The following is a 24,460-nucleotide window of genomic DNA, read 5'->3' on the forward strand; positions in this document are numbered from 1 at the left end:
ACACATGCTGAGTTTCATTATCGAGCTCCATATATTTCCCGAGTTTGAGCACTTTAAAAATCGGCGGGGTTCCCCCCGAGCCTATCCGAGAATAGTGCACCGTGAGCGGACTGGGTTGGACGACGCCCCGCTGAATTTCTGCAGCTCCAGAAATTTTTCAAAATCCATCTTAAAACAGCGTTTAATGATTAAATACAAATACTAGTATTTGTATATACAATACTAGTATTGTATTTTACACTAGTATTTTATTTAAAAGAAGACAAAGGAAATTCACATATTCTTCGTGTATACAGACTAGATGTCCGATGCGCGTTGTGAGGCAACGGAGCTCGACGTCGTCGCTTGTCAGCAATTTTAAGAACAGAGCCATTCGCCAAACGGCTCAAAATGCTCTCAAATTCGGTCAAATCCAGCCGAAAACAGCGTTTAATGATTAAATACAAATACTAGTATTTGTATTTGTGTTGGAATTATTTTATATAAGTTATCCTGATTCTGGTATGACTGTCGAAATGTTAGTTAATAGAATGAGAGTGTCTTGGGCCCTGGGGAGTTTTCACCTTATTCACCAAAGAGGAACTACCCAGGGGGGCCGACGCCTGTCTGTTTGAACTATTGTGTGAGGGTTGCAGGGTATCAGGAAGGGGACTGTAAAGATGTTATCTCGAAGGGGCATATGGTCATGATCAAAGAACCTTTTGTAACTGGGAGAGAACTATCTCTCCTTTGATCAGCTTGAAACTTCCTGTAACTTGGACACTCCCAAAACACAATAAGAGAATAGGCGAGGGGAGATTTTCTTCAGAGTGTTTTCGAAGGGCTGAGACGCGAACGGTCCTGAGAACCTCTCATTTTTTAAATAAAGTTAACTCAAATTCTCTGTGATTTCCTTCTTTTCAGGTTGGTGAAACAAATGTTTGGTGTTTGAACCTAACATTTAATTGGTCCTTCGAGCCGGATTCCAAGATACCGGACGATCCCAGCAAGTGAGCAAGATCCAGAAAAGTCTGTGGCCACAGCATAAAGATCCTTTTTCCAGGACTGTTTCTTCCTTACGGGCTGGGGTCCAAAGGTTGAAGGGATACCGAGGACGCAGAGAATCGTGAGTAAATTTTATTTAAAAAAGGAATGAATGAGAAAAAAGGAATGAATGAAGGCGTAACAGACCCCTTTAGTTGGAAAGACTAATTAAACTCTGTAAAAGTAAAATAAAGAAATAAGCCCTGAGAATCCTAGGCCCTATCAGGTAAAATTCAAACAACAAACATCCGCGGCGTAACAGACACCCTTAGTTGCAAAAGACTAATTAAACTCTGTAAAGGATATCGGAGTCCAAGTTGTATTGAACAAACAATAACCAGAAATTCGTGGCGTAACAGACACCCTTAGTTGCAAAAGACTAATTAAACTCTGTAAAGGTTTGCGGAGCCTTGGTTGCGAATTAAAAGGAGTGAACGTGCAAAAAGTGTGTTTGGAAATACATTTTACCATTTGGTGATTTGTATCTCATATCAAACAACAGGAGACAAATGTCGACCTCTAGTGGATGTATGTAGACGCGAAACTCCGCCTGAAAAGGTTGAAGTGAGTTTACCACTAAAGGAATTTATCGACATCCTGTTGTCTAAACCCAGTGTTAGTGCACTATAGGTGCAAAGACCCACTGGGACTAAATTTTATTCAAAAATGGGTAAAGTACAAAGTAAAACAAGTAAAAAAGAGGAATTCCTCTCGGAACTTGCGTCTAAAGACTGGAAGATAGTTCATAGAGAGGATCCCGACGCGGTGGAATCCTTGCATTATTGGGTAAAAAAATATGGGTTCACCGGTAGACTAATAATAAAAGATATCCGTGAACTACAACAAAAAATCGAAAAATCGTGTAACAAAAAACGAAGTAAAATGCAAAAACAAGGTTATGATCAAACCAAAGCGTGGTTGCGAATAGCAGGGCAAATAGAAGAGGTTGAGAAAGTAGCTAAACAAAAAAGAGAAGAGATAACTATATTAGGCCTGTTAAAAAACAGTGGTCCCTCTTCAGCTCTCCTCGTGCGAGGCTCCACACGCAAGCGGGGAGCACGACGACGAGGGGGGGGAAAGGGGGCCTGCTGGTCGTGCGGCAAGGAGGGCCACATAGCCAGGGAATGCGGGGGCAACCCTCCCCGCGCACAGCGACGACATGATAGCGCACGACTAAAACAGAAGGTTGCAAAACAAATGGTTAACAAAAGTAAGGGGATAGATAGATAAAAAAGGTGGTGAAACCCCCCTTCACAGATGCGGACCCCCCTCAAGCTAAGCACACTCTTTGCAAACAAAAGGAGGGGGGGGGGGGAGCGCCCATACAGTTTACTGCTCCCTTCACACCAAAAACAAAGGGCAGGAAAGACTACCACAAGAGAGAGACAGAGATAGTTGATAGTGTTATGATATATATTAGTGGAAAAATTATGGGTCTTTTATTAAACACTAACATTTATATTAGGAAATGCCTAGTGAAAGGTTATTTTCCCTAAATTGTAATTGAGGTAATAGTGAGCACAGAAAATGGCTCTCATTTTAAATAAAACTGCCTTCTTAGAGCGGATAGGAATTCAGCCAGAGCTTTAACTATGGGTTTTAGAAATATGAGAGTGATTTGCGATTTAGACTTAAGTATTAAGAATCATCCAAATTATTAATGATATCAAACATGAAAACAATGCAGAAATGGCATTTATCCAAATTATTAGGTAAATTTAGATAAATTGTTTGTCTTTTTGTGTTTCTAATTGGCCGACCATCAAGATATAATCAATCAGATATCAAGGTGGAAAATGATTTAGAAATTTGAAATCAAATTTTGATGAAAATTATGGAAAATTGTTTAGTCAAATGAAATTTTAATGGTGAAAGCAGCAGTACTCCAAACGTGAAATTTGAAGTGGAGAAACAAATCTGCTATGCAAAATTTAGGGGCACTGAAAAGACAGTGCTTGATACCAAATTCCAAAGTACTATTGATTTATTGTGATAATGGCATCCAAATTGTGTTAACAGAATAATTGACTGAATTGACAAAAGTTTCCATATTTCGTTCGAAAGAAAAAAAAAAAATGGAAATCTAATTTAGTGGAATATACCAAACGCCATTATTCACTACACGATTGGAATTGGAGGATGAGGCTAATCATATGTCTGCATAAAAGAAAAAACTTTAAAGAAACGCATTAATTTTGGGTTGGCAGAGGGAGATTGCATTTCTCAACAGGAAACATGATGAGCAACCCGGGATGAGAGTGCAAATGTTCCTGACCAAACCAGCAGACATGAAAATAGCGGATCCATTTTGTGCTCTGTAAGAAGGTTCTCTCAGTTGAAACGTATGAGACAGGTAAGATAAACTTTTTGACGTAATCAGATAAAATGGCAAGCACTCCAATATTGATTGGAAAGATTATTGCTCGGGGAGCAATGCTGTAAGCCATGAGGAACTTTTTATATTGGTTTTATTGTCTCCATATAAAAAAAAGCGTTTCAATTGAGACTACACCTTCTTACAGATAGTTAAAGTAAACAATTGTGACTAGATCTTCTTACATATTTTTGAAGTAAACAATTAGAGAGAAAAGAGAAACTACAATGGATAGAAATGTAACTAGAATTTAATTTTATGCCTGAATATTGGAAAAATATTGATTAAGAAAGATTCATAGGAGATGATTGGCAAACTCCGAAGACAATGGAATGTTACATTTGATAATAAGACTACTAGATTGGGATATTTTGAATTAAAAAACACTGAGGTTAATATGCAACGCAATACACATTGTTAAATGAATTTGGGACTTGATTAGTATGCATTTTAAAAGTAATGGGTTTTAATTGTTCTAAAGGATACAATTATGCTAAAAATATTGACCCTGACAAACAAGGGGTGGTTACATTTTACTGGGTTCAATTCTATTTAGAATTATAAATGTGTGCATTTTGTTTCTGAATATTAATTGATGTGAATCTAAACTGTTACAGAGAACGGGAAAGCTGTTTTCCTGAGGAGAAAGCAGCCTGGTTTGCTTTTTGTATTTTTCCTATTCTTAGTATGATTAGTTAATTTGTGTAATTGTAGGAAAGAGGAAAAAACAAATATGGGTTTTGATCTTAACAAGGAAGCAGTGTTCAAAATAGAATATCAGCTAGCATGTTTAATTTTGACTGATAAGGTATTTAAATTTTCACAAACATAATGATGAATGTTAAGCACGTGTTAAAGACAACGACAGAACACAGCAGCTAAAGCAGCAGCGCAAACACTTACTGCACAGCATACACAACAACAAAACTGAGCCGATCTCAAGAACAGTGCAGACGAACTGTACAAAGCTAAAGGCCTACCGTGCCTACCAAAAATGTATTCCATAATTGAGCCATAAATGTCTCAACAGGGGGGAGGTATGGTAAAGAGGTATAAATACCTATTTTAAAATTTTTGTAGGAACTGTTTAATTTGTTATTTTATTGATCTGTAAAGAACGTGGGATCTCCAGAATCATCTGGAGTGACAATGGAGCTCATTTTTCAAACAGCATAGTGCAAAACATGGCAAAACAACTGGTAGAACTAGCTTGAGATTAACACTTTTTGAGATAGTTATTGGAAGACCATTTCAACTTCCTTTATGGGAAGATGAAGGAGAGAAACTCATCCAAAGAACATGTAAGGTGCCGTGATTTTTTGTCTATCTTGCAGGAGGTGGTGTAGCCAGGTGACTGGATCCTGATCCGAGTCATAAAAATGAAGTCCTGGTTCTCTCCACGATGGGAAGACCCATTCGTGGCCCAACTCACCAACCTCCACAGCAGCAAAGATCGCTGAAAAGTCAAAGTCGATTCAGGTCAAGAGTTCGAGACAGGTGACTCTGAGTAGGACTAAGTCGGACGGTGTCAAAACCCTTGTCCGTGAAGAAACTCATCTGACGTCTACTCACCAGCCACGAGCACCCCTCACTTAACCCTGACCTCCCATAGACTTTGCACCTCTATACAGAAGCCACAGTGAAAGCTGTTGTCATCCACATCACAGTGACTGGACTGTCAGTGACAGCCTGGGCGTATCTGAACGCCCCACCCACAGAGACTCGAGTTGGAAAACAAGTGCAGGAAACGTCCTGCCTCATCACGGGAAAGGCAGAGCCAAGCGGTCCGCTCCTGGAGGGGACCCAATCTACATCCATTACAATGTGCAACGACTGGGGAACAGGACGGAGGAAGGGTTTGCAGCCATCCATGAACAGTTGTCGGCTACCTCTTTGATGGCTTTCCAGAACAGAATTGCTGTTGACATGCTCCTGGCAAAGGAAGGTGGCGTGTGCTCCATCTTTGGCGACCAATGCTGCACGTTCATCCCTAACAACACAGCAGCTGAACCAAGGCCCTGGAGGGCCTTCGATCCCTCAACAGCAAGATGAAAGAACATTCTGGAATCGACACCTCAATGTGGGGCGAATTTGGTAGCATGTTTGGCGAGTACAAACAGTTGATTGTATCAGTTTTAATGTCAATCGCTGTTTTTGCTGCCATTCTCACAACTTGTGGATGTTGTTGCATTCCCTGTATTCGTGCGTTATGTGAAAGATTAACAACAAATGCCATAGAACCAGTCAAATCAGAAATGTATGCCTTATTGACATCTGGAGGCGAACCACGGGATGACGACGACGCATCTGGGGATGAGGAGGAAATGCAGTTCATAGGACTGCCTGACATGTTCCCAGATGCTAAACACTATGGCATTGATTTTTGAGTGTAATTTTTTTCTGTTATTTTTGTGATCCTGTAATGTGAAAATCTGAAAAGAAGAGGTTATGGATGATGATATTTTATAGCAGAATCCGGATAAACAGGAGGGTTATGTTGGAATTATTTTATATAAGTTATCCTGATTCTGGTATGACTGTCGAAATGTTAGTTAATAGAATGAGAGTGTCTTGGGCCCTGGGGAGTTTTCACCTTATTCACCAAAGAGGAACTACCCAGGGGGGCCGACGCCTGTCTGTTTGAACTATTGTGTGAGGGTTGCAGGGTATCAGGAAGGGGACTGTAAAGATGTTATCTCGAAGGGGCATATGGTCATGATCAAAGAACCTTTTGTAACTGGGAGAGAACTATCTCTCCTTTGATCAGCTTGAAACTTCCTGTAACTTGGACACTCCCAAAACACAATAAGAGAATAGGCGAGGGGAGATTTTCTTCAGAGTGTTTTCGAAGGGCTGAGACGCGAACGGTCCTGAGAACCTCTCATTTTTTAAATAAAGTTAACTCAAATTCTCTGTGATTTCCTTCTTTTCAGGTTGGTGAAACAAATGTTTGGTGTTTGAACCTAACAATTTGCGACATCAAATGTCAGATAGGCACTGGGGAAAACACCGTTGATGTGTGTGGTGCTCATACTTTGAAAAATTTATGGAGCTCGGGATTTCAGCGGGGCATCAGCCAACCCAATCCGCTCATGTGTCACTATCCTTGGTTACGCTCGGAAAAAAACGCCGACGATGTGTTTGGTGCTCACGCTTAGAAAAAAATTATGGTGCTCAGGATTCCAGCGGGGCATGTGTCACCCCTGTCCGCCCACAGAGCACTATGCTCGGTGAAAAACCCCTCCAATGTGTGTGGGGGTCAAATTTGAAAAATTTCTGGAGCTGCAGAAATTCAGCGGGGCGTCGTCCACCCCAGTCCGCTCACGGTGCACTATTCTCGGATAGTCTCAGGGGGAACCCCCGCCGATTTTTAAAGTGCTCAAACTCGGGAAATATATGGAGCTCGATAATGAAACTCAGCATGTGTCATTAAAATCCGCCCACGAAGCACTGTTCCCGGGGAGAAACCCCTCCGATGACCGTAGGGATATGATTTACCTACTCGGCGGGCCGGATTAAAAATCCTAACGGGCCGTATATGGCCCGCGGGCCGAGGTTGCAAAACTTGTACACACACGATCCGGGGGCGGGGCGAGCGCGCGAATCCCGTTTCAGCGAAACCTCCGTTCGGTGGAACGTCCATTCGGCGACCTGTCCGTCTGTCAAACGTCCGTCGGCGAAACGTCTTTAGGCGAATCATCCGAGTACCCTTCCAGGGGTTAATAAAAATAATTAAGGAATACATATCTCGGTGAATTTTAACAACCTAAATTAGTAGGTAACGTCACAATATTATTCTGTACCTCTCTGTATGTTTTTAAAACACCAGGTATCTCATAGTACACAGTAGCAGTCCCATCATCTCTGGCTACGGCTGCACCAGTTTTAGAGTCAATCTGGAGCACGGCATTGGCTGAGGAACTCCAAGTACCATGGCCTCCTACCGAGAAGAGTAGTAAATGGAAAAACATTGCCAAGATGTCAGACTGAAATTGAGCTTCTACAATTCTATAATTTAAGTCGCTTACCATCTTGAGTGGCCAGCTGAGCAGTAAAGCAAATGACGTCACCTACCACCAGCGTCTGGGGCTCTCCTGGCTGGATGGCATGCTCAACGGGAAGCGGAATGTAGTCCGCCACAACAGTGTTTTCACTGTCATGCACAGACAGCAGCGTGAGGCCTGCGTTGACTGTTCTTACTGTCAAGGTATTGTTATCATGGCCAGATCCAACCTGCACCACATCATCCCTGACAAACACGAGCGAAATTATGAATTTACTTCAATAAATAAATCTTTAAAACATAAGTATACTTGTTGCAAATGTGTTGCCGTTCCTGGGAGATTCATTTTAACATATGAATCATTTATTAATATAGGTGTATGATTACACGAGGTGTTGTCTTTGGTTGTCTGACTGAAAAAATAACTCACTTCTAAAGCATAGATTGGACTATTGCCTGAAAAAAGTAAAACCACCCAACTTCAGTCAGATGGCATTAGGCATATATACTTTCAGTGAAAGTCTCAATCAAATTCATTGACCAAAATCTCTGGTGAAAAAGAAAAAAACAATCAATTGTATCAATTTTGCAGCTTTTCTGCTAAAAGTGTCTTGCTCTAACTACAACCAGATTAAATACATGTCAAATGCTATTGTGTTGTAGCGGATTTTGAAACAATTTAATCAGAGGGTATTTTTTATTTATTTATTTTGTCTCAAGAGTACCCGCCTTGTATGACTCTGATTTTGATTGGTTTCTCCTAAAAGTGAATATCAGCACCCTGAGTGCATTGAAATAGAATCAAATTAAGGTGAAGTGTGAAGAAGATGCCGTCACAGACTTCACTTCCCTACCAAATACTCCTATTCATTCAAGTCACTCACTCTGTAACTGAGGTGGAAACGACTCTTAGTGAATCCATGTTGCAGAAAAACCCTAGTAAATTGACTTTGTGAATCATATGGAGTGTCTGTCATGGCCCAAACCATTGTAGGGTTTAAAACCATTGTTTAGAATGTAAAACTACAAAGTAGCTCTTGTAGATTTTTTTATTTTTAAATTCGGTTAAATGCAATATTAAGTGAATACCACTTTATGAAATATCGGTCAAAAAATTAAAGGTTAAAAGTCTTAATAGTCTTGTGGAGGAGCCCTGCGCTCTTCTACCTTGAAGGCATCTCAAAGTGCATTACCACGATATACTCATTTACCTACTCAAAATGCAGCATCAGGAGTAACTTTGGGTTCAGTATCCTATTCTAGGGAAGGTCGCTAGGTTGGGTAATCGCATCCACAACCGCTAGGTTGGGGAAAAACAGCTCTACCACGGAGTCATGCCAACCCGCTCGCTTGTTCCAGCAAATAGTGTTTTGATTAAATGCTTTCAACTGGCCGTTAGATGCTTGGGCTCTCATTTATATCCATTTGTACTCACTTATAATAGGTAACAAAGCGCCACCACACGGCAACACAAAATCAATGTGCCAAAAGAATTTTATTAAATTAGAATGTATGTACATTTTAACTTTTTTACGAGTGAGGTAACAGCAGCTCAATTCATTAGGACTTGCCTCACAGGGTATAAAACCTGCTGCAAAAATAAAACCAGTTGAGGGAGGCTAGTTTCCTTTTATTATCTCTCCATTACCTGCATGTGCAGGGTTTGATAAAGCGGTAAAAGGCATTAAAAGTCTCACTGTCACCTCAGGGGGTACTTTACCAATTTCGATAGATTGGACTGCACTGGGCCACAACCCATAGTACTTCTATTGTTAAACCAAAGAAACAAAAATGTATCCCAATTGAAATCTTCCACTGTTAGCCATAATGCCAGTGTGAGGAAACAAAGTCATGTATGAAATGAGAGGCTTTTTCATGGATAGTGCCCTCATCCGAGTAGTATGCCAGTGTTTCATTTTTTTTTTCCAAGCAAAAAAATCCGGAACAATCGTTATTTCGTGTTGTGAATGAAACAGGAGTAATACATGTTGAGCAGGAATTTACTCCAACATAAACACTGTGGAACTAAGGCTCTATAATTTTCAGTCAGGCCAAGCGGTGAGAGTCGAGTGTATTGAGCACAAAGCAGAGTGGACCCGGTGAGTATTGTGTTTTTTGATCAATTTTTTTTTACTGAAGACTGCATTGAGCAAGTGTAAAAGAAAGTAAAAAAAATAAACAGATTTTAATATTCTACGATGATTAATTATTTGTATTTTGCTATGCTTGCTGTTGTGTAGATTCGAGAGACATAAATTTAAGATATTTACCATTCAGTAGTATGGTAGAATTGCTGCGGCATCATTTTTTTCCCAGAGTTATTGTCTCTGACCCATGTTTAATTTTGTATGCCGACACACAGCACTAAAAGTCTCAATTGCTGTTTTCCACTAACTCATATGACCCCTGCCAAAATCTTTCCCTGATGAAGCTTCATTCGTTTCAATTATGCAGAGCCAAACTGCTACAAAAAATGTTTTTTGTTGCACAATTTCAATAGTTATGGACGGTGGCACGTCCACCTCACAGTTCTGAGATCGAGGGTTCTGCACTGATTTTGTCCGGCCGGGTATTTTGGTTTACTCCAACATCCAAAAAATATACATGGGAGGCTGGTTGAAAACTCTAAATTGCCCCTAGGTATGAGTGTAAGCGTGATTGGTTATCCTGCAATTCGCTGGCAACCAATTCAGAGGGTGACCAGCTTGTGCCGAAAATTGGCTGGGATAGGCTCCCTTCGTGCCGTGACCCTTCTGACAATATGCGGTACGGTAAAGGAATTAATGAATTGCAACAAGTTATGCATCTGTGGGACTCCTTATACCGTATTTTCACGCCTATTTGGCGCATCGTATTTTACGCCGCAGTGTCAGTAACGAGTGCTATTTCTGTATTTTAGACACACAAAGCACGCACCATTTCATTAGACGCATATATATTATATATGGATGAACATCGAAACGCAATAGCGCTGGCTACCGGAAGCAGCTTATTTCCGGGTTCCGGTGCGCAGTGACTGCTGGGATATAGAGTTCTTGCGCGCAACACCCACACGCTAAAAACACGCTTTAAAAAGGCAACGGAAGCAAAACTGAGTTCGGTTGTACTTTATTTAGACATTTTACAACTTACTCACGTCATCATCACCCACAAATCCATCAAAGCCCTCATTTTCTGTGTCCGAATTAAACAATTGCCCAAATGAGTCTTCCAAAACGCTGGGTCCCGCGGTTGTAGTTCTTAAGCCTCCGGGAATGACGGCAAGCTCCGAGTTATAATATATAATATAAATACATAGTTCACAGTCTAGCTTTGAATGCTCTGTTGACGCCAACATTTAGCGGCAGGATTTCTTTTGTAAATACAGCCAAAATGACGGCCAGCACCAAATTAGTGTGGTCGCCAGTAGGATGCTTCTCCTTATACATTGGTACCTCGACCTACGATCAGCTCGTGGTACGACATGCTCGTGGTATGACGAAAATGTCGATCGAATAATTCGCCCGCGATACGATCAAAATGCGACCAAGCCAGGTGGCCATGACATGAGGCTGTTTATCATTGTAGTCTTTTTTTGCCGCATCTCTTTCGTGTATTACAGATATCTACGAGCACTGAACGGTTTCTTTCGCCTACACATGGAACAGGAAACGCACAACGCGCATGCGCGGGCAAAAAGGGGGCTTTCCGGGTAATGAAGTATGCTCGTGCACACAACACCGATTGCCAATGGCACCCTTTCTCAGAATAAAACTTCATTACCCACAATCAACACGTGGCTAGGAGGTTGCATTTCCTGTTTCCCCCCGTTAGCATGTTAGCTCCCGTTGGCGGAGCGATCGCTAATTCAAGACTACAGTGGTACCTCGACATACGAGCGTAATCCGTTCCGAGACTGAGATCGTATGATGAGGTTCTCGTAACTCGAGCGGACGTTTCCCATTGAAATGAATGGGAAAAAAATTAATTCGTTCCAGCCCTCTGAAAAAACACCAAAAACAGGATATTGGATTGGAAAAATGTTTTATTTCTTCTAATTCCCCATCTATTAACAAAGTAACACATAACTAGTGGTTTAATATAAATAAAGTGTTTAATCTAACTAAAATTGGGTGGATTTCGCCGAGGGGAGAGGGGCACAAAAGGGGCGGGGGCTTCGTTTTTTTTCTCTCCACACAACGCACTCGTAAACGGAACAAACACTCCACCCTCACGTTCGCTATCGATGGGCTGTTTGATGTCGTACTATTCCCTTCAAAATATTCCGAAAATGATCCACACAAATGTCCTCAGAATCGGATAACGCACGACCACTTGCCAACGAGCAGCAGTCTTTTATCAGCGATCGCTCCGCTGCTCATGGGAGCTTCGGGGGCGCTGGCTAGCGGCTCCTTTTAGCTTGTAGCATCTGTGGTCGCATCCCCTCGAACGGCGCCTATGATAGAGTTGCTACTGTGGTTGCTATTGCGGGGAGTTGCGAGCCAGTGCCCCTGATGTTCTTATGAGCAGCCAACGAGCAGCAGTCTTTTATCAGCGATCGCTCCGCTGCTCATGGGAGCTTCGGGGGCGCTGGCTAGCGGCTCCTTTTAGCTTGTAGCATCTGTGGTCGCATCCCTTCGAACGGCGCCTATGATAGAGTTGCTACTGTGGTTGCTATTGCGGGGAGTTGCGAGCCAGTGCCCCTGATGTTCTTATGAGCAGCCAACGAGCAGCAGTCCTTTATCAGCGATCGCTCCGCTGCTCATGGGAGCTTCGGGGGCGCTGGCTACCGGCTCCCTTTTAGCTTGTAGCATCTGTGTTCGCATCCCCTCGAACGGCGCCTATGATGGAGTTGCTACCGGGGATGCTGTTGCGAGCCAGTGCCCCTGATGTTCTTATGAGCAGCCAACGACTTCTCGAGTAATATAATACTCCTCGTATTAGATAAAAATAACAGGAAATTCAGCAGCTGAGCTTACCCACGTATTGATTGTGGGTAAAGTTCTGAGTGCCATTGCCTGTCAGCGTTGTGTGCACGAGTATACTTCATTACCCAGAAAGCCCTCTTTTCACCGCGCATGCGCGTTGTGCGTTTCCTGGTCTGAATAACTCATCCGGTACTCGTAAATATTGTTATACACGAAAGATATGCAAAAAAAAAATGCCATGGCCACCTGGCTTGGTCGCATCACGAACTTTTGACCGCATCACGGGCGAATTATTAGATCGAAATTTCCCCCGTAAGACGAGCATTTTGTATGACGAGCGGTCGTATGACGAGGTACCACTGTATATGACTTCTCGTTGGCAAGTGGTCGTGCGTTATCCTATTGTGAGGACATTTGTGTGCATCATTTCCGGAATATTTTGAAGGGAAGACGAAAGCAAACAACCCTTGATAGGTTCCTTTTAAAAACTGCAGCTGAAGGTAAGGGTGGAGGCGGGGCAAATAGAGCCAACCCAGGAGAAGAAAGGCTTTTTCCCATCTTTTAAACAAAATTAGAAATAAGTTTAGTGTAAGGTTAGATTAAACATGTTTTTGAGTGTCTCTATCGTAATGTTAATGTTAATAGATGGCGAATTAGAACAAATAAAAATGTTTTTCCATTCCAATATCCTGTTATTTTGTGTTTTTTCAGAGGGTTAGAACTAATTATTTTGTTTTTAGTTCATTTCTATGGGAAACGTTGTTTTGAGATACGAATAAATCGGCATACGAGCTCAGTCCCGGAAAGCATTAAGCTCGTATTTCAAGGTACCACTGTATAAGGCGCACCACATTATAAGGCACGAGAGTAGAGGCTGGGTTTACGTTAATATGCATCCACTAGACGGTACTGAGCTAAGGGAATGTCAACAAAATCAGAAAGGTTAGCCAAACTTTATTAATAGATTACAAATCAGCTTTCTGACAACATTCACTCCCAACATGAATAAACAACTGTTTTATTATTTTCTCCGAGGTAAAGTATAAGTATTTTCATGACAGAGCAATAGCATAATAACTCATGTTGAACAGCTGGGCGAATGCGGCATCCAACACGTCCACACTCCGTCTCATCAAAGTCGTCATTTATCGAGTCAGCAATTCCTGCCTGTCATCCACTGCTCCCACGCAGTTCAGTCTAGCTTTGAATGCTGTTGACGGCAACATCTAGCGGCTGGAGTACTTTGTAAATCCACCCTGAATGACAGTGAGCACTGAATTAGAGTGCTCGCCGTCATTCCGGGTGGATTGACGAACTATATATCCCAGCATGCACCGCGCACTACTTCTACGGGGGAAATGGAGTCGGCGGCTGCTTGCCGTAGTTGCGGCTCGGTATTGATCTATATATAAGGCGCACCGGATTATAAGGCGCACGGTCAGCTTTTGAAGAAAATTAAGGCTTTTAGGTGCGCCTTATAGTGCGGAAAATAGTGTGGACTTAAAATAAACATTGACAATTCAATGGAATTCCTACAACTCATTAGGAATTCAATTAAAATAAGTTTGATGTACAGTGCCATGAAAAAGTATTTACCCCTTCATGATTTCTGTGTTATATGCATATTTATCACACACAAAAGTTTTGAGTTCATCAAACCAATTTGTGATAGAGACAACCCAAGGAAATGGAAAATACGGTTTCTAAATGATTTTATTTACCAAGGAAGAAGAAAAATTACAAACTTGTCTGGCCCTCTGTGAAAAAGCAATTTCCCCCTTAACCTAATAACCGGTTCTGCCAACTTTGGCGACAATAACTTATATCAAGTGTTTACGGTAATTTGTGAGGAGTCTTTCACAACGATTTGGAGGAATTTTGGCCCACTCTTCTGTGCAGAATTGTTTCAATTTTGCTACATTAGAGGGTTTTCTAGCATGAACAGCCCGTTTCAGAACACACCACAGCATTTAAATAGGAATTAAATCCAGACTTGGACTTGGCCACTCAAAACCTTAACTTTGGTTAGCTTTGGATCGTTGTCAAGCAGCATCCCCCAAGAATGCTGGAGGTGGAGCACACGAACTGAGGGCAGGATGTATCCCTTCAAAATTTGCTGGTAGACAGCAGAATTCATTCTTGCATCAATTACAGCAAGCCGTCCTGGTCCTGAGTCAGCGAAGCAGCCCCAGAAAAAAACTTTTGACTCATGAGTCCACAGAATGTTCTTCCAAAAGTGTGGAGGATCATCAAGATGTTTTTTTGACAAACGTAAGAAGAGGCTTTATATTCTTTTTGGACAGCAATGGTTTTCGCCTTAGAACCATGGATGTCAGCTTTTGCCAGTGTTTTTTCTTATAGTAGAGTCATGGACATTGACCTTAACTGAGGCCAGCAGGGCCTACAGTTCTTTCAATGTTTTTCTAGGTTCTTTTGTGACCTCCTGGAAAAAACATCGTCGCACTCTTGGAGCAATTTTAGCTGGCCGTCCACGCCGCGGAAGGTTTGCCACTGTTCCCAGTTCTCTTTATTTATGGATAATGGCTCTAACAGTGGTTTGCTGGATCCCCAAAGCCTTGGAAATGGCTTTGTAACCTTTTCCACACTGATAGTGAAATTGAACTCAGCTTTCCTGCAATTGTGATTAGTCACAGTTATTTTGTGACTTAACAAAAGGGGGCAATTACTTTTTGACAGAGGGCCAGACCAGTTTATATTTTTTTCTGCCTTGGTAAATAAAATCATCATTTAGAAACTGTATTTTCTCTGTCCTTGGGGTGTCACTGTGTCATGTGAAAATTGATTTGATAGTCTGAAACTGTGCATGATAAATATGCAAAAAACAGAAATCAGGAATGGGGCAAGTATTTTTCACGGCACTGTATGCACACTTTATTACTGATAATCACACCAAGTCAGTGTGAAGATAAATTAAACTCAATAAGTCAACATGACAGCCAACTCGTGGTGTAGGGGTTCACTTGTCTGACTTCGCTGCGGTCAGGGCCTGGCCTGATTCCTGCTGGTGGTGGTATGATTGTGAGTGCGTATGGTTGTTTGTCTCTCTGTGTGCCCTATGAACGACTGGTGACTAGTCTAGGGTGTAGTCTGCCTTTTGCCTCAAGTCAGCAGGGTTAGGCTCCAGCAACCTCCGTAACCCTTTCGAGGATGCGCGGTATGGTAGATGAATGAATGAATCAATGACAGTCAACATGACCCTATTATTTTTATTGTCCATGGTTGTTCGGAGTTGGCGCATAGTACGCAATACTCTTCAGTTAAACATGCATCAATGGGTTTGGCACAAACCTCCTCTGTGAATACCACCAAGATATTTAATAGCATCGGGATGTGGAGTGGCAACTGACCTGTTAGTGGAAAAGGTGAGATGGCTGTTGTAGCTGTGCAGGGCCTCTCCAGTGCTAGCATGAAAATGAACAGTGAAGGTGAGCACTATGCCTAAAGGAAAGGCTTTCAGGCTCTCCCTGGAGTACGTATGCAGCTCCGGACTGGTACTGAAGCGCATATAAAACACAGGCACCACCTGAGGGATGAAGATGGTAGGTGTTAAGCTCAGGGACAATGTCGCCATAAGACCTTGTACGACTGTTCCTAATTTTTTTTAGCAGGTTGATAAGCTAAAATGAATGAATGAATGAATGTGTGTATGTATGTTTATTGCAATTTTATATATCTACCAATCCATCACTGGTATGATTAAATGCATGTTATAATACAGTTCTCTTGGAATAAAAAAAAATAGATGAACAGGATATTTCATGATGACACTAATGGCTGGCATTGGAAAACTCAAGTTCAAAATGAATCACGGTCACCCGGTTCAGTCCTTAAATGTCTCATCATCCCAGAAAAATGATAAGCACAAGAGACAAGTATGGATGACTAGCTGACTAACTCGGAACATACAGGCAACAATAAATCCGCAATGGATGAATCTAAATAATTTTTCCGAAAGAAAAGAACTCAATCAGAGTCTGATAATCAATGAGTATATATTCCTATATACCTACCAACGTTTATTGTGATAAATCCAGGAGTATTTTAAATGTTATTTAATTTTAATTCTGCAATTAATCGGATTATTCAGCCATCATACAAAAATAAAATTGGGCTTCGATGAGGTACACATCCCCTGAATACACCTACTAAATTTGGTTGAAGTACTAATTTTAGTGAGTGTCTTGACAAAAAAAAAAAATCACAAAAAAAGTGAATGAGCTCTGGAGCCCTCCTCCAGTATAAAAAAGATGCCTGACCTTCACTGCAATGATGAGAGTTTGATTGACACCAAAGGACTCTTGTGAGGTGACAAGCAATGAGGAAATGCCTGTGAGTGGGCCAGAGGAGAGGAGGCCCTTATTGTCAACTTGAGCTACAGCAACTCGGTTAACGGCATCCAGGATCTTGTATGACAGTACACCCACGCCATCCCTTGTTCACATAAAAAATTGAAAAATTTAGAGCATTTTTTTTCTGTATGTAATTAAGAAATAAGATAAAATCTGTATAAGGAATCACCTGCTTGTTTGGAGTTTTAGGGCTGAGTTTGGAGCCATGAGTATATCTCCAGCCTCGACTATGGGATTAAGCATGTGAAGCTTGTCGTAGACCTTGATTAAAATACAAATTATTAGCAATGCTCTAAATGATTAGCATTATGTAATGATTAGCACGTCACAGTGTCACGCAAGTTTGGTGCATTTTCCTTTCTTTCACAAAGTTAACTTCAGCTATTCTGCAAAGAATAATAATGTTACAGCTATGCAGACTCTCAGGTTTAAATCTTGTCTTCACAATAATTAGCTCAGATTGCATTGAATTATACATCTAAAATCAGATTTACCTGGATTTGGATTTCATCTTTGAGCTCTAAAAGATTACCAGAAAGTTGACCAGCGGCAGATTCAACAACTTTGAGGACAACTTTGAGCCCAGTCCGCCCTCTTGTCTGACCAGTCACACTCATACCGAAATTGTGTTCTGAGTTGAGCTCCACATTAGCCTAAGAGTTCCAAATGGCAAAATTAAATAAAAGCTGAATCGTGACCAACTATATATCTAGACCAGTGTTTCACAACCTTTTTTGAACTGCGGCACACTTTTTGCATTGAAAAAATCTCAAGGAACGCCACTACCTGAAAATCTTCTTTATATTATTTTTTTAATTTATTTATTTTTTTATATATTATTTATATCTTTTTATGATTTTATTTTTATTATTATTTATTATTTATATTAATTTAAAACAATGTCACCTATATTAACATTATAAAGTCATTCTCATTAAAAGTTCTATTATCAGGAATTAAATAATCCCACCCAAATTATTCCCAAAATCAATTTTTTTCACACCGATCTAACGTCATCAATGTTGATGTTCGTAGACCCCGAACAGCTTTCAGTTCGACTGATGTTAAAATAATTAATGCAACGTTTTTAAACCTTATTTTAATTTTTGAATTTTTCTCCCAATATTACGCAAAAGTCATGTGCTCAGAGACTTTACGTCGGCAAAAGTTGATGCCCCTGAAACTAAACAACTTCCAGTTCACGTAATGTAAAAACAGGAAAACGACTTAAATCTCGTAATATTACGACTTTTTTCCTCCCAATATTACTTCAACCACCTAACATTACGAGAAGAGCCGTTTTGTGCTCACACAGATTTAACGTTGACAAAACTTGAAGCCTGGAAAACCAAAGAGCTTCTGGTTTACTTTCCATAAAACGACTTCAAACTCATAAAATTACGATTTGAATCTTGTCAAGGTGCAATCTATGATTTCATATTTCAATTTTAACCTTGTAATAGTTCGATTTTAATCTCTTAGTATTGAGATTTCTCTCTGTTAGGATCGAGTTCACATTGTTATTTAAGTTTCCTCCGTGTCTGATGTTCGTTTCCCTACTCTTGTTTGTCCTTCCTGTCTTGCCGTTCCTCTCACGCAGCTGCGCATTAGAAACGGCAAGACAGGAGGGACAAACAAGAGTAGGGAAACAAACATAAGCAGACACAGAGGAAACAGTGAAATAACAATATGAACCCAATCCTAACACTCTCTCGGATTATTACGGTGTATGATTTCTTGTAATTTCCCGCGGCACACCTGAGCATCCCTCGCGACACACTGGTTGGGAAACACTGACACTAGACAACAGAACTACATTACTAGATATGCAGGCGCAGCATGCAGCAAAGCATTTCAAGTACTCAAAGAATCCCAAACAATTCACAACTCAATGTAATTTACATACCATCGAGTGCCTCGACTTAACATCGATGATGTCCCTTTTGGTGGTGGACCAATGGAAGCTAAGTTCAGGCACAGCATTAGCAAAGGTGAAGGGAGTTTGACTGTTTGTCAAACCCATTACATACACAGGCATCTACAGGAGGTAATGAGATATAATTTAAGGTCAAAACCAACTATATTGTAAAATGTTTTTTGCAGTGAAACTAGGATTACTTAAAAATTAAAATCAAAAAATATTTTAAACAAAAACAGCAAATGTTGTACCTGCGCTCCTGTCTTCATTCGTGTAATGGGTGCCCTAATTCGAATGGCAGTCAAACGCACGACCTCAACTTCTACTTGGTCCTAAAGACAGAAGAATTGTAATTAGAAATTTTATCTGTTCAAAGAAAACTCAGAGCACCACATCATGTTATTTACCTTCGACACAACAACCATCTTTCCAGTTTCTGCATCGACAGCTTGTATGAATCCTATCACAGTGACATTTCCAATGGTCATACCCTTGACATGGCCAATCCCATTTACAGAAGCAATGGCCTCACTAGAAATTGAAAAGAGAATATTGGACTGAGGCTGAGGGCCACCCTCAGATGTGATCTAGAAAAAAAGTTTGGACAGAAAAATTAGTTTATCTCTATAGATATTTTGTTATGTAAAAATAATACAAGCGTAATGCTGTGGCCAAAATATTCTGAGATAATTAAGGCTGTTAACTTTACAATGATATAATTGGAAGCGGAAATCAATTGATTAACATTTAACAACTTTCTGAACTTGTACATCACTTTAGCACACTGTAATATTGGGTAATTAGATGGCACCGGGATTAGGTAGAAATGCTTTTTAATGAGCATAACAGTGCACTGAAAGACAATCTGGGTGGACATCAATGAGGGCAATGTTGTTTTAAAGAGAAAGCCTGGCAATGCTTCCATTTGGATGACAGACAGTGAACGAAATAAACTTCCTGTTGTCATTTCAAACATCAGTAGAGGATTAATTACAAAAAAGCACTAGTACTGCACATAGAGACACACACACACACACATGCACCTGCATCATTGCTCCAATAAGCAGAGTCATTTTCCTGGGGAGGAGTTTGAAGGGTGGAAATACCTATCAACAAAAAGTTAACAAAGAGTTTGAATGTACAGTAATACCTAGAAATACGAGTGCCCCAACATACAAGAAATTTGAGATATGAGGAAAATTCCGAACAAATATTTGCCTTGAGATACGAGACAAATTTGAGAAACAAGCATAGGAGACAACCTGTTGGCCGAGTCCGCAAGAGGCTGCTTATGATCACAGCGCACTGTTTTTCTCGCCATATCTCCCTCGCGAAAGATATCCACGAGCACCGGGCGTACAGGTTGCATTTTTTGCGTTAATCAGTGCAGAATTAAGGGAAAAACAATGGGCCCTAAGCAAGCCGGTGCAATGAAGGGTAGTGGAAAGAAAAAGTGTATAATGACAATCGATATTAAGCACAAAATCATCGAAAACATGAGTCGTGGACGCGTGACTGAGCTGGCTTGCCAATACGAGAGGAGTACTTCGACAATATGTACCATCCTTAAGCAAAAAGATGGTATAGAGCAGGGGTGGCCAACTCTGGTCCTCGAGAGCCGCTATCCGGTCAGTTTTTTATATCTCCCTCCTTTACCACACCTGAATCAAATATTCCATTCATCAGCAAGCTGTCCAGAATCTTGATACCGATTATTTGATTCAGGTGTGTTGGTGGAGGGAGATATGGAAGGCAGACCGGATAGCGGCTCTCAAGGAGTTGGCCACCCGTGGTATAAAGGATATCAAGCCTTCTAAAGGACTAACCATAATTTCCAAGCTGCGCAGTGACATTCATAACGATATGAAGAGCCTTCTTTTATTTTGGATAAAAGATAAAGTTAGCGGGAGATAGCGAGACCGAGTCGATAATATGCGAAAAACCCAGTGGAATCTGGATGGACTTGAAAGTAAAACAAGCATCTAAAATTGACACCAGCAAAACCCTTCAAAGCAAGTCGTGGCTGGTTCAATAATTAAAAAATCTAACTGGACGAAACGAACACTCGGTTCTGAGGCATGGAGGAACAGGAAGTTCCACCTCGAAAGCCACGGTGGAATACATTAACATCTTTGCCTCGGTTATTGCACAAGAAGGGTTAAATTTAGTGTAACGTAAGATTAAAACTTATTTTTAAGTGTGTATTGTAATCTGAGTTCATTTAAGTAAAATATAAAGTTTATTTTATGTCACGAGACCCTCCGTGAAGTCTCTCCTGTACTTTCTCTTTCTCTCTCGTCCGAGCTGTCTGCCTGTACGGAGTAAATGTCACATTTTAGTAATGAAGATCATAACTACTAGGTAGGTATTTGTTACTTTGTGAGTAGGTGGTGAATTTGAACCAATAAAAATATGTTTTTCCATCGTAATATCCTGTTTATTGGTGTTATTTCGGAGGGTGGGAACATATTCATTTGTATTTAGTTAATTTCTATGCGAAAACTTGATTTGAGATACGAGTAACTTGACATACGAGCTCAGTCCTGGAACGCATTATGCTCGTATCTCAAGGTATTGCTGAATTGTTGATGATGAATTACAAGACAAAAAATACCTCAATTTGTTGAGGGACAGATGAAAATTTTCTCTCATTTTTATCCATTATCACAGCTGACAAGGTCGTCTGTCCAATAGATACCCCTTTCACAAGAAAAACTGCACTGTCCTGTTCTGTGGAATCTGCGATTGGTCTGAAAAAAAAAAAGGATATCTAGACTGAAGCATTTCATATTTTCAACAACAACATATCAATTTCATAGTACTTACATTAAGTAGACAATTGAAGATGCTGCCTTCACTTTTAACTTCATGAATTGGAAATAGCTGACTGGGAATGGCTTCTTGTTATCATCCAACACTCTGACATAACATTTTACGGATTTACCAATCTCGACCTAATAATGAAACAAATTCAGGAAATCACCGATTCAACTACCAGGGGGGCAAACCAAAGGATGTTATATCATATGTTACACAGGGTGTAACCACTTCAAAAATGTATTAAAAGTGCAATTGATGAGATATTTTATTCAGATTTGTTCTACACTGCATTTGTGTGTTTCAGGGATTCTGTTTGTGAAAGAGGTGATGTTGAATGAACCCCTACAAAATGGCTACCACTCAAGAGAAGGTGTGTCTCATGGTTTATTGAAACAAAATCAGATTGGCAGACTCAGCAAAACTACAGAACTAAGTATGGAAGAAATCCACCATCACGTCCGTCAATTTGTGCATGGCACAAGAAATTTATGTAGACCGGGACAGTGTTAGATAAAGGAAGAAGTGGGCGAACAAGAACATCAATCGTGTAAAGACGATGTTCTTGGTCGTCTTCCTTTATTTAACACTGTCCCTGTCTCCATAAATTTCTCCTGCCATACACAAATTGACGGACGTGATGGTGGATCTCTTCCATACTCAGTTCTGTAGTTTTGTTGAGTCTGCCTATCCGATTTTGTTTCAATAAATCATGTGACAGATTGTGCCTTCTCTTGCGGGGTAGCCATTTTGTAGGGGTTCATTCAACATCGCCTCTTTCACAAACTGAATCCCTGAAACACACAAATGCAGTGTGATAAAAACTTTAATAAACACTGAATACAATAGAACAAATCTGAATTAAAAAATCGAATCAATTGCATTTTTAATAAATTTTTGAAATGGTAAAGGGATTTTATGGACACCCCGTGTAATAAGACCAAGTCCATAAATATTAGACCTTACGACAAAATAAACATATCACCATCATGAAATGCCTGAGTATTACAAAAATGATTTATGTTAGTAAATACCAAATGTTCACCAATGCTTCCGTTTTTGTGTTTCTTACTTAGGTGATAAAGTGTGACTGTGGCACAAATCGAAATGTGTTATTCATACTTCAATAAGGATAATTAAATACAGTGGTTCCAGTAATAACCACGATGAGTACTGTAATTATTATTAGACTCAAAACTGACCTTGTCGACAACCCTTAAATTCACCTCCAGGATGTCTGAAACATGCACCATGGCATTGGCAGTGGATGGTAACGCCAAACAGAGATCATGAACAATCACTTTCACCACACCTGCCTGGATGGGGTTAATCTGGGAATTCGGAAGATATATTCAACTTGGCAGGGGAATCATTATTTAATCCCTTGTGCCTTCTAAGCACAAAATTTCTATTTCCTTTTCATCAGGCACTCAAATAACATTCCACATGTCCCTACATACCTGAGCTGCTCCTTGTGTGTCCTGCAATACCACATTTGCAATGTCTTTGACACTGGTGTTGACAAAAAAGTGGCCTGACCCATCTCGCACGGCAATGTTAGCCTGCAAAATAAACCACAAGTGAAGTTTTTTAGGTCAACTATAAATTAATGTGGTTTAAAACAAATGTATTCCATACACTTTCACTTAGTCCAAACCATATCACAATAAACACAAAAATATTTTATGTAGTAAATTAGCTGTAATATGTCCACTACATGTGAGGAAAAACATCTCCATCATGAGCAAGGATGAAGCAAAGGGGTCCTCAAAGACAAGAGTGAGCTGGGTCAAACACGTTAGGATGAAACAATGTTTCCCGCAAAGTATCAATAAACCACCAAAGGGCACTTAAGTGAAAATTAATTACTTACCCGCACGTCTGGGTGGTTGTATATGGTTAATACATCAGGAAAAACATTCACATCTTCTACTAATATGAGCTCCAATGTCGCTGAAACAGGGGTGAACAGGTCGTCCTAGCCAAAACAAACAGCAACAACAGGATACACATACAAGAGACATTTAAATATCTCAAGTGATTCATGCCAGTACAGTATATCAAAAGTATATAATAAAACAAAAATTTATTCTGTACTGCATATCCTCCTCACAAGGGCCTCAGGGGGGTTGGGTTGGATTGGTTTTGGGTGCATCAACCTATCCCAGCCAACTATGGGCAGTAGGCCAATTGCAGAAAAGCAAAAACAAAATCTTTTATATTAGTGCAAATGTTTTTCAAGTATTTAATCACAGGTTCAGATATTCCAGGGTTGAGTTTGCATATTCGCCCCAGGCTTTGTGGGTTTTCTCTGGGTGCTCCAGTTTCCCATATTCCCAAAACATCCAGGATAGCCTGGTTGTACAGTCTAAATTCCCACTAGTCATGAGTGTGAATGTTGTCTGTTTCCTTGTGCCCTATGATTGGCTGTCCCTCAACCTGGTACCCGTAGATGGCTGCAATAGGCTCCAGCACCCCTGTGACCTTTGTGAGGACAAGCGTTTTGGAAAATGAATAAAAAATAAATTAATGCAAAAAAATTAAAGAGCGCCTAGTTTTTTTTCTTAAATGCCTTTTTTACCTTGAATTACACTTTGCCAGGATCACACAACAATTTGCATTGAAAGTGCCCAGAATGTTATTTTTCAAGTTACTTTAGTTGGTCCTTGGGGGATCTACTGCACATGTTGGGTATCTCATTAATATGCAGGTGACTGAATCTAATTTAAATACTCTTTGCTCTGATTGGACTTTGGTGAAGTAGATGTATCGTGGGAAGGTGGTGGGCATTGGTAAAGCATGTACAGTAATCCCTCGATTATCGCGTCTTCACTTATCGCGAATTCACTACTTTGCGATTGTTTTCCGCTATTAATTATTACATTTATTCTTTAAAGTTCAGAAAAATGTGAAAATCCACGCTGAAACTTGTAAGCGAAAGCCACTTTTACTAGTAGTACTCAGCACTGAAGAAGAAAAAAAAGTTAGAATAGGGGTGACCCTACTTAGCGATTTTTCGATTATCGCTGCCATGTCTGGTCTACATTA

At 40.4% G+C, this 24,460-nt stretch overlaps 1 protein-coding gene and 1 long non-coding RNA gene across 4 annotated transcripts in view; one reads left to right on the top strand and one right to left on the bottom strand.

Annotated features, from left to right (window-relative positions):
• The window catches only part of nup210 (nucleoporin 210), a 70,178-nt gene that overhangs the window by 13,811 nt on the left and 31,907 nt on the right, over positions 1–24,460 (bottom strand). For all 3 annotated transcript variants that reach the window (XM_077608386.1, XM_077608378.1, XM_077608394.1), the window contains exons 19-33: positions 23,286–23,390; positions 22,873–22,974; positions 22,615–22,743; positions 21,422–21,549; positions 21,210–21,345; positions 19,639–19,701; positions 19,003–19,182; positions 18,847–18,927; positions 18,584–18,715; positions 17,172–17,330; positions 16,847–16,938; positions 16,585–16,759; positions 15,676–15,851; positions 7,426–7,646; positions 7,201–7,337 (exon numbers count right to left, since the gene is read on the bottom strand). In XM_077608386.1, coding sequence (XP_077464512.1) covers positions 7,201–7,337; positions 7,426–7,646; positions 15,676–15,851; positions 16,585–16,759; positions 16,847–16,938; positions 17,172–17,330; positions 18,584–18,715; positions 18,847–18,927; positions 19,003–19,182; positions 19,639–19,701; positions 21,210–21,345; positions 21,422–21,549; positions 22,615–22,743; positions 22,873–22,974; positions 23,286–23,390 — 2,016 coding nt within the window. The remainder of the gene's footprint in view (positions 1–7,200; positions 7,338–7,425; positions 7,647–15,675; positions 15,852–16,584; positions 16,760–16,846; positions 16,939–17,171; positions 17,331–18,583; positions 18,716–18,846; positions 18,928–19,002; positions 19,183–19,638; positions 19,702–21,209; positions 21,346–21,421; positions 21,550–22,614; positions 22,744–22,872; positions 22,975–23,285; positions 23,391–24,460) is intronic.
• LOC144080910 (uncharacterized) lies at positions 108–6,310 on the top strand. The gene is made up of 2 exons (XR_013302801.1): positions 108–1,206; positions 1,325–6,310. It is a non-coding gene; the product is annotated as an uncharacterized LOC144080910 (long non-coding RNA).

The sequence above is a fragment of the Stigmatopora argus genome, chromosome 1 (genome assembly GCF_051989625.1).
Source record: "Stigmatopora argus isolate UIUO_Sarg chromosome 1, RoL_Sarg_1.0, whole genome shotgun sequence".
NCBI classification, from domain to species: Eukaryota; Metazoa; Chordata; class Actinopteri; order Syngnathiformes; family Syngnathidae; genus Stigmatopora; species Stigmatopora argus.